This window comes from Plecotus auritus (assembly GCF_963455305.1).
Source record: "Plecotus auritus genome assembly, chromosome: X".
NCBI classification, from domain to species: domain Eukaryota; kingdom Metazoa; phylum Chordata; class Mammalia; order Chiroptera; family Vespertilionidae; genus Plecotus; species Plecotus auritus.
The window spans coordinates 8,702,455-8,713,480 of NC_137784.1; the positions used below are offsets into that span (position 1 = coordinate 8,702,455).

An 11,026-nucleotide genomic window follows, 5' to 3' on the forward strand; every position below is an offset into this window, starting at 1 on the left:
CAACTGCATCCAAGGGGTCTAAGAATCGGGCTCTTGTTTCTGGAAATCAAAAGGACTAAATAGGAGCTGGGATGCTGTCTTACAAGCACAAGACTGTTAATCCCCTTACCATGGATACAACAGCACGTTGTTCCTTTTTTAGATCACATGACTTTTCCTTGAATAGGCAGAGGAGGAAACCCATTTTGTGCCCTACACCATTAACTCAGAAAGAAAATGTCATGCCTGAGTTAGACTTCTACCTCTCTTGCTAAAAATGATAGGTTATCTTAAAAGCCAGTATTTGAGTAAAATTTTAAATTTAGATTATATTTTCCATAGAAATGATTTTCAACATTTCAAAGTTCCTGTGAAGCTATTTTAGTAAACCTGGCCTAAACTTATTGTAAAATCTTTAAAACATCTGGTTGTCATCTTCAATCAAAGTCCCAACAAAAGTTCAAGCAACCTGGAATAATGAAATAAGAACTTTCTATCATTTAGATTTTTCTATCCATCTTCCATTCTACTATTACGAAAATCCAAAAAAAGAGAAAACCACTTGATATCAAGGATTGTAAGAAAATACTATGAGCAGTAGGATGGGGGTGGGCTATAAGGGGTAAGTGGGAGAAAAAAGGGGGCATATGTAATACTTTCAACAATAAGGATTTTTTTTTAAAAAAAAACATGTGTTAGTAATGATTCCAAAAGAATCATATTTAGTCCGTCCTCCTATAATTTCTGGTAGAGTCAGCTTCTTGGGTGTGGGGGCCTAAGCTGTATGAAACCTGGTTTTACCCATCATTTAAATATCAATGCCTAGCACATACTACACTTTCTATTCTTAATTTAATTCTCTGGATCCAACCACAGCAATGCAATTCAACAGGCTGGCCTCAGTAGACCACAATAAAAAAAGAGGTCCATGTTCCCCTCACCATTGCCTTTGGTGCTCTGTCAGCTCTTGCTTCTTGAAGGCATTTGGAGCAGTTGGGTAGCTTTCCTGTCACTTCTGGCTATTAAAAAGTCTCTCCCCTCACATACAACCAGACAACTGTACTCTCTGTGAGCAACTCTCCACCTGACTGGAGGCTGGCAGGGAAACAAGCAAGGCGATCACTCTGAACAGTCACTGGTGCGGCATGGGCACCAACTCAGCATGGGCCCAGCTGTGAGCACCCCACCTGGCTGCAGGTGTATACACATTAGAACTCAGTCCCGCCAGAGTGCTATGGGGAAAAGAGTGGAAATGCCACAGCCTCTCTGTAGGCTCACACCCTCTGCCTCTCTGAATCCCCAGCCTTCTCTCCCACTGCCTGCTTGGGCTGATGGGGACTGGAGCGATTCAGCTCTCCAGCACTTCCTGCATGCGTGCAGCCAGGGCCTCCCTTTAGAAAGGACATTCCCTTTCATTGTCAGTCAATGTTATACTGGATCAAGAATATGCCAGCTGTGGGTTTCCCAATATGCCAGGACATCCTCAGGAGATACTGAGCTCTCTGTCACTGGAGGTAATTAAGCTGATAGAAGAGATACTATAGTAAGGACCAGGCAAAAAGTGGGATGAAAATGAGAGTATTCGTTATTCTGTTTATTTCTTGACTATCTTTAGTGAGTTACTCTTTACATTTTCAATTCAGTATATCTCAGTATCTTTGAGTTTTCTGTAATATTCATAGAATAAGCAATAATGGGGTGGATGAAACAATAGACAGCAAATGTTCAAGATTTGAATTCCTGAAGCCATCTCAGAAAGGGATATTTCCACCCTCCAGAATTCACTCTGTCTCACACTGGCACCAAAAGACCTCCGAAAGGCAGAATACTTTATTTCTTTTTAAATATGTTTTTTATTTATTTTAGAGAGAGAGGAAGGGAGGGGGGAGAGATAGAAACATCAATGATGAGAGAGAATCATTGATCGGCTGTCTCTGGCACGCCCCCTACTGAGGATTGAGCCAGAAACCCGCATCTGCCCTAACCAGAATCAAACCATGATCTCCATGTTCATGGGTCAACAATCAACCACTAAACCACACCGGCCCGGCAAGGCAAAAGACTTCAAACCTGAGCCAGCTGCCAAGTGTGTCTTCCATGCACCTACCACATGAGATATGGCCACTTCTCTGCAAAGTTATCTTCAAGCCCACCTAGTATTCTGTGGTGCCCTTTCCCGCAGGGGAAGCGTTTGTGTAAAGATGAAGCCTCCTTTATGGCAGGCCATGTAGAATTCGGAGCAGCACTTTGAATTGCACTTTAAACACATCCTAATTCATGAGGCAGACTTGTCACTCAGCCCCAACAGCAGTATTGCTGGGACTCACAGCCTGAGCCTTGACAGAAAAAAGTTTGCTGACCCTGATCTAGCTTTCACTTTTTATTTTTTTCAACTGATTCTGTCAACAAAACCCTTTATATATCTTCTGCACCCAATTCCAAGGAAAACATATTTTTGCAATTAATCCAGGTCAGATATTCCCAGACTCCTACAATGCCCAGAGTTCTGGAAAAAAAATTTTTTTCAAAAGTGAATTCCTCAAAATTAATCTGAAATGTTTAAATGAACTTTTCCTAAGAATGGAAACATCTCACTTAACATTTACAAGATGAAACTTAGGCACTTAGAGGATATAATAGTAAAATGAACACAGCAACATATAAAACCTGCTGAATAAGAAGGATTAGAAAATAAAAAGAGACTAGTTAAGGGATTAGTATTGTGAGATGACCAATAGCTTTTTTTCTTATGTTTTTTCTTTTGAATTTTTTTGTGATGCTATTATCTAATTTTTGTTGGAAAAAGTAATTATAAATAATTGTGGAAAGAGTACTAAAGGTTCAAGGCATCAAGTAACAGCAAATATATTTTTTCTAAACATCTATAAAATAGGAGTAGAGCTCACTTAGGGCATAATTTTGTTTTACTATAGACTTCATTCTTTTAATTTTTTGAATCACGTGAAAATATTACCTATTTTTAAATATATATGCATATACACTGAGTGGCCAGATTATTACGATCTCTGAACACATAATAATCTGGCCACTCAGTATGTGTGTGTGTGTGTGTGTGTGTGTGTGTGTGTGTGTGTATCTATATCTATATCTATATCTATATCTATATCTATATCTATAGCTACATATATTAGAGGCCCGGTGCATGAATTTGTGCATGGGTGGAGTCTGGCCAGCCTGGCCAGGGGGAGGGGACATGGGCAGTTGGCAGCCTGCCTGCTGGTCGAACTCCTGGTCAAGGGGACAATTTGCATATTAGCTTTTTATTATATAGGATATACATTGAGTGGCCAGATTATTATGCGTTCAGAGATCATAATAATCTGGCCACTCAGTGTATGTGTGTGTGTACACAAAAATACATGGGTCACATGTTTAATTTGCTCCCCCAAATTCCAATCCTACTTGATTTCCTTATATTTATAGCCCATTCATCATATATTGTGTGGGTTTGAGGGAGACCAATAAATAGCAATCCTCTTTACCAGCTTCTGCAGCATTATAAAATTAAGACAAAAGAATGAAGCAGATAGGAGACCAAAATAAAAGGCTGGGTTGGAGGATGTAACTTTAATCAGCAGACCAATTTCCTTCCTAATTTAAAAAAAAATTCTGAAATGAAATCAATTCCTCTACAGCAGTAGTTCTCAACCTTCCTAATGCCGTGACCCTTTAATACAGTTCCTCACGTTGTGGTGACCCCCAACCATAAAATTATTTTCGTTGCTACCTCATAACTGTAATTTTGCTACTGTTATGAATCGTAATGTAAATATCTGTGTTTTCCGGTGGTCTTAGGCGACCCTGCTAGCAGTTCTCAACCTGTCATGACCCACAGGTTGAGAACCACTGCTGTAGAACCGAAGACCATCAGAAAACACAGATATTTACATTACAATTCATAACAGTAGCAAAATTACAGTTATGAGGTAGCAACGAAAATAATTTTACGGTTGGGGGTCACCACAACGTGAGGAACTGTATTAAAGGGTCGCGGCATTAGAAAGGTTGAGAACCACTGCTCTACAGTGTCCCATGTAGAACTGAACTGAGGCAGGTATCACCACACACTGGGTATACAAGATATTCAACAACTTATGATCTGAACCTACCAACCTAAACAGTGCTTAGCTGTAACCAGCATACACAGCCTTCCAGGTGTGTGCCTGCCCAGGCAGGGCCAGATTCTGTACTTACTGTAGGGAGCAGCAAATGGCTGCAGCCTGAGGGCAGGAAGGCTCTGAAGGAGAAGAGAACCCAAGCCCAATTTCTCCTTGCAGCTCACCAATCAGATCATTCATTTTACCTCTCAAGGGGAAGAATGAGGGACAGAGGAGAGAGAAACCAGGAATGCTACCTTAATCACAGATAGAGATGGCAGGAAACATCATAACTAGAGAAAATTCCTCTGGATGAGCCAAAACCGGTTTGGCTCAGTGGATAGAGCGTCGGCCTGCGGACTGAAAGGTCCCGGGTTCGATTCCGGTCAAGGGCATGTACCTTGGTTGCGGGCACATCCCCTGTAGGAGGTGTGCAGGAGGCAGCTGATCGATGTTTCTCTCTCATCGATGTTTCTAACTCTCTATCTCTCTCCCTTCCTCTCTGTAAAATATCAATAAAATATATTTAAAAAAAAAAAATTCCTCTGGATGAATAGATAAAAAAGTAAAACTATTAAAATTGTACTAAAGCCTTTAAGAAAATAAACAAGGTACTATGATAGATACCAGCAAACCTATACATATTTAAGTTATTTTCAAAATGAGTACTATGGATTTATTTGTCCCCCTCCCTCCAAATTCATATATTAAAGCCCAAACCCCAAATATAACTGTATTTGGAGATAGGGCCTATAGGAGGTTATTATGGCTAAATTAGGTCACAGGTGGAGCCCTAATAATATAGGATTAGTGTCCTCATAAGAAAAAATACCAGAGTGCTCACTCTTTCCCCTTCCACTTCCACTTTATTGAAGAGGTCACATGAGCACACAATGATCTGGTGGCACCTGCAAGCCAAAAGAAGAGCCCTCAGAATGAAACCTACCTTGGAAGCACCTTAAATTTGGACTTTCCAACCTCCAGAACTGTGAGGAATGAACTTCTGTTGTTTAAGCCACCCAGTCTGTGGTATTTTGTTACAGAAGCCGAATACAATGGGAGTAGAGTTCTTATCTATACTCTCTATCTATTCATTAGCAAGAGAAATATGTATACAACAGAAATGCAGAAAGCTTTTGTAAAAGTTAAACAAAAATGTGGTTCCCTTAAAATGAGATTAATAATTTTTTTTTCAAAATCAAGCTTTAAATTATTACACTATATACCTAATAAAAGAGTAACATGCTAATTGACTGTACCTTCATGATGCCCACCAGCCAATCAGGAGAGAGTATGCAAATTAACCCAACAAAGATGGCGGGTTAATTTGCATACACAGGTGCCAAACAGTGACGACACAGGCGTTCAGCACCACCCCAGCCGCTCAAGGCCTCTGGGCAGCGTGGGAAGGAGGAAAGGCTGCTCAGGGCCAGAGGGGAAAGGCGGCTCTGGCCAGAGTGAAGGCAGTGCCAGCAGCCAGGGGAAGGAAGGCCCATTCTTGCAGGAATCTTCGTGCATCAGGCTTCTAGTCTCAAATAATACTGCAAGTTATCAATTAAGATTTTTCACTGTTTACTTACTCTGTTGTTTCTCTGTTGGGAACTTTCCTCATGGAGAAAGCCACCATCGCTTTGAAGAGATATTCTTCATTTGTATCCCAGGCATACTGAAGAGAAGTAAAACAGAAATGAAAAGCGAAGAGGCATGAGATAAAAAACAGTGCACTGGATTGCCCTGGCCTGTGTTGCTAAGTGGTTAGACTGGGTTCGATTCCCAGTCAAGGGCATATGACTGGGTAGGGGGTTCACTCCCCACCCCGAGTCAGGGCGTGTGCGGGAGACAACCAATCAATGTGTCTCTCTCACATCACATGGACGTTTCTCTCCCTCCCTCCTTCCCTCTCTCTCTCCCTTCCACTCTCTCTGAAAAGCAATGGGAAAAATATCCTCAGGTGAGGATTAACGACAACAAAAATGGTGCACTGGATTCTAATTGTGGCCACAATGGTACCCCCCCCCCCCGCCCCATCTTTCTTAGATACTAAAAACTGGAAACTATGATAGATTATATCACCATAATGTTCAGGATAGAATTTCTTGTACATTCTATGATTCCAAGTGTGGCATGTTTTCCATTGCATTATCTTCTTCAGATTTGTAGTATTAATAGCCAATAAATAGGACATTTGGACATCTCATAATGGACAAATACAGTCAGTTCCCTTCCTCCCTTTCTTCTTTCCCACAGAACCCGATTCCCCCTCTCAGCTTCCTTCCTTTATAAACATCAGTACAAATTTTCTTAGCTTGAAACCTGAGTGTATGTACATGTTATGGGCTGAATTAGGCCGCCACCCCCAAAGAAACATTAATTTTTATGTCCTATCCTAGTACCTCAGAATGTAATCATATTTGGAGATGGTGACTTTATGAAGGTGATTAGGTTAAAATTAGATCAATAAGGTAGGCCCTAATCCAATATGACTGGTGTACTTACAAGAAGAGGAAATTTGGATACACACAAACACACTGAAAGAAGACATGTGAAGATACAGGGAGAAGACAACCACCTACAAGCTAAGAAGAGAGGCCTGGAATGACTCCATCCCTCATGGAACTCAGAAGGAACCAACCCTAATGACATCTTATCTTGGATTTCTCGCCTCCAGAACTGAAAGAAAATAAACTGCTGTGTTTAAGTGACCCAGTCTTTGTTACAGCAGCACAAGGAAACTAATGTAGCCTACCTCATATTATAGTGAGTAATCAAGTATTACTGGAGAAAATCATAAAACGAGGTTTGTTGGTTACTCTAAATTCATGGTGACCTACTCCCACATTGCCTTAGGTTTCCCCATCAGTTTTCTTTCTCTCATGGTTCACAATGACTATTCCAAGCCCTCTTCAGGCCCCACAAATCTCAGTGCTATCCCTCACATCTCACTAGATGCTCTTGCTTCATAATGTAAAGATACATCTCAAGTTACAATTTAAACTCCCCCAACCTCCTGTCACCAAATACAAAACTTCCTCCATAGACACACATTCTATTCATATCCTTCTCTCAAGGGATAGATGTGGTGTTTCTCCTCCTGTCCATGGCTGTCCCACCCACCTCTATTAGGAACACTTCCTTTCTGCCCTTCTCAGGCTCTAAACAATATCAGTTTCCCCTCTCCTGTCGTTCAATGCTGACTTGGGCCTATCATTTGACTTTTAACCACACTCAAGTCTTTCCCATTAAAACAACAGCAAAACCAAATCACTTTACTCAGTCTTCCTTTTTCCACCTACTTATGTCTCTCTCGGTCCTTCACAGCCAAAATACTTGAAGGAGTTGTCCATACTTCTCTCATTATATGTTCAATGACCACTTCTTCTTAAACCTCTTCATTATCTGCCTTCCAGTTCTGCCATTCTAAAAACACAGCTCTCTCTAAAGTTACCAGTTATCTCCACATTGTTTAACACAATGAGCATTCTTCATTCTCATCTTGCTTGGCCTCTCAACAGCATTTGCCACTCTTGAAAACTCTCTTCATCTTGAAGCACTCTCTTCCCAACTGTGATACAAGAGTTTCTTAGTTTTCCTCTTGCCCCCTTTGCAGATTCACTGTCTTCTACAAGGACTTCAAGTTTTAGAGAAACTCAAAGCTCTCTCTCCTGTTGGACCTCTGTACTTTTCCCCTGGGCATTGTCATTTACTCCAGCTTTCCATTTTCATCTTAGAGCAAATGACTCAGGAATGTATATCTCAAGCCAGCTCTGTCCTTGCCTGTTTATCAATAATAGCTCAAACACAACAAGTTCAAAATTAAAGTCTGTTATTGTCTTTACTTGGTTGCCTAACTCATAAATAGGACATCACCCATGCAGTTGCATAATTAGAAACAAAAGCTTCATTCTTGACTCCTCCTTATCCCTTCCTTGTCATACCATCCCTATGGCTCTCGAATCCCTTCCCTATTCTCTCCACCAACACACTGTATTTCAAATGAACATCACCTCCCACCTCCACTATGCCTATCACCTCCTAATTGGTGCCACCTTTCTACTCTACTACCCTCCAATCTGTCTTCCACACTGTTGTTAAACTGTCTTCCAAACACAAATTCTACCATGACATTAAAGATAATATCAAAACTCCCGAACATTGTCCACATATTCTTTGGCCTGACTCCTCCTTTCTCTCTAAGCTCATCATGTGCCACGCTCCTCCTCACTGCTCCAGTTCCAGACAACTCAGTCTTCCTTCTACCCCTCACTCTCATCAAGTTCCTTCATGAAGAATCCTTTGCACATGCTGTTTCCTCTGCCCCTTTTTCTTTTATCCCTTAGGTCACTTCTACTCATGCTTCAGACCTCACAGCAAACGTCAGGTATTGAGGCCCCTGCAGAAGCCAAAACCCACTTGTACTTCTACTTCCTATAATATTTGTCCAGAATGCACATTTGCATTTGGTTCACTGACCATTTAATGGACAACCAATTCTCCAACTACTATAATTCCACAAGGATAGGGACAAGCCTGATTTTAGCTGCTCTGTATCCCTAGAACCCAGCATGGTGCCTGCTCTCAGAGGATCCTGGGATAAACAGTGTATAGCACTGGGAGAGAGAGTGGATCCTGCAGCAAGACTTGTCTGGGTTCCATCTTACCTCTGTTACCTGCTGACTTGAGATCTTGAGCAGGTCACTTAATTTCTTTGCACCTCTCATCCATTTGATGAGAATAGGAATACCTGTACCACATTCTTCAAAGGGTTATTGTGACAGCTAAATGAGCTGATGTGAGCAAAGTGCTCAAGAAGGGGCCCACCTAGAAAGTAAACTAGGTTCTCAATAAATGTTGGCTGCCATAATGATTCCTCATTGAGTGAATAAAATAAAACATAGCCTCTAAACAGAATACCTCTAAGTTTCCTTAGCTGTTCTCTACTGTTTATAGCCTAAGCATCTTAATATCTTCTCTTGGGGGAAATTTTCACAGACCATACTGGAAAACTGAAACTAAAATTACAAAATACCATCTTGTTAATTCGATACTCTTTACTGTTCCTATAACTACATGAGCACCATGATTATTAAATTTCAATTTTATAACAATACATTTCATGTTATCATTTTGATATTTAGGAAGAATTAAAGAAACTTCATGTTAGAATGTGAAAATTTTGTGCTACGAAAACTATTATGCGGATGAAATATGACCTCTTTTCAATGTCTACAAAACTGAGGCTAATAACATTCAAATGACCACAATAGTGAAGCACAGAACCCAACCAAGACCCAACTGCCAGATTCAGGCCGCTTTGCTGCACTATGCTGGGTTGAAATGTTCAAGGGTACAAAATTGTTTTGTATAATACAAACCTTCACATACTTTCTAGCATAAACTGTAGATAAAGTATTTTAGGCAAAGTCATTTTATTAACAATTTCTATTTTACTATAATATTTTCATTTTTAAGAAGATACTGGATTTGAGGTCTTTAGAAACAATCTATACAACTTTAAAATAACCAGGTAAAGAGGCTCATTATTAGAGAAAGCACAATGTTATTAGCAAACAAAATTTAAAATGAACACGCAGGTTCTCCACTTACTGCTTTATCTCCCAGAGCTGTTCTGATACTAAGTCTCACTTTAAAAGCATTTTCTGCATCTGCCAGAAAGAAAAAAGAGCAGTATATGATAAAATCTGCCCAAACTGAGCCTAACAAATCCTAATATCTAATGAAAATCAAATCAACAGAACACAGAAATGCAAATAAACTGCTCTCCAAATTCCTGAAAGTTTAACTGTAATCACCTCAGATGGTTTAAATTTTTCTTTCAAACTCATAAAACAGCTCAACTTTCAAGCCACAACATGTCTACAGATTTTGAAAAATAAAGTGGTCTTTCGATCAAAGACTTATCAAACATTATAAACTATTCATCTATTTTTAAGTTTCAGGGCTACATACCTGGTTGACAGAGTTCACCATGAATAGCAGTCACCAGAAAAAAGAGCAGCCACAACATTCTTTCAGAGAGGAAAACACAAGACAAACCAAGGGAAAAATAATCCACCCTCCACTTAAATCTGCTTTAGCCATTCTGTGACCGGGATTAGAATAACAGAGAAACAAGCAAGCCACCAGCTAGAAGGTTTAATGATTAATCCCCATCACTTGGGTTAATACTTTGACAGAAGCAGCCCATCTCCTGTCAGTTATTTACAAAAGCCTGTTTGGAAAACAGGTTAGCTGTGCTTTGCAAACTCTAGCTTGAAAGAATGTTTCCCCTGCTGACTCAAAGTCAGAATTCTCCCCCTGCCCCTTTGTTGTCTGGTTAAGCACAAGAAGGAAAGAACTGAGTCCTCTCTGGAGGTTTTTCCTGGTATGAACTTCCCATCTTTTCAGGCCTGAAGTATCTATCTGGCTGACAGATAAGCTATCTTAATTTGGGAAGCTAATATCACCCCTTTCTATCTCTGGTGAACAAAGGCCTTGCAAGAAGGGCCTCACCGGACTCACACTTCTGCAGGTAAACATCCTGGCCCAGCTTCCAATTCAAAGGGAATGATTTTGGTCAGCCTGAAGGTGTGGCAGCTGTGCAAAATCACAGCTGATGACATAGAGCAGTGTTGTCCAATGGAACAATGTGGTGATGGAAATGCTCTATAGCTGCCCTCACAAAGCGGTAGCCAGTAGACATGGGTGACAGTTGAGCACTTGAAATGGGGCTGGTGCTGCTGTGAAAGGAATTCTTTTTTTTTTAATTTCTTTATTGGTTAAGGTATTACAAATGTGTCCTTATTCCCCCATTACCCCCACCTCCCATTCATGCCCCCACCTCCCTGTTACCTGTGTCCATTGATTAGGCTTACATGCATGCATATAAGTCCTTTGGTTGATCTCTCCCACTTACCACTACCCTCCCCTAC

At 40.6% G+C, this 11,026-nt stretch overlaps 1 protein-coding gene across 1 annotated transcript in view; it reads right to left on the reverse strand.

Moving 5' to 3' along the window:
* CLTRN (collectrin, amino acid transport regulator) overlaps window positions 1–10,226 on the reverse strand; it is a 31,930-nt gene extending 21,704 nt beyond the window's left edge. The window contains exons 1-3 of the mRNA XM_080653915.1: window positions 10,065–10,226; window positions 9,702–9,760; window positions 5,678–5,763 (exon numbers count right to left, since the gene is read on the reverse strand). Coding sequence (XP_080510041.1) covers window positions 5,678–5,763; window positions 9,702–9,760; window positions 10,065–10,122 — 203 coding nt within the window. The 5' untranslated portion in view covers window positions 10,123–10,226. The remainder of the gene's footprint in view (window positions 1–5,677; window positions 5,764–9,701; window positions 9,761–10,064) is intronic.
* Between the last annotated feature and the right edge of the window lie 800 nt (window positions 10,227–11,026).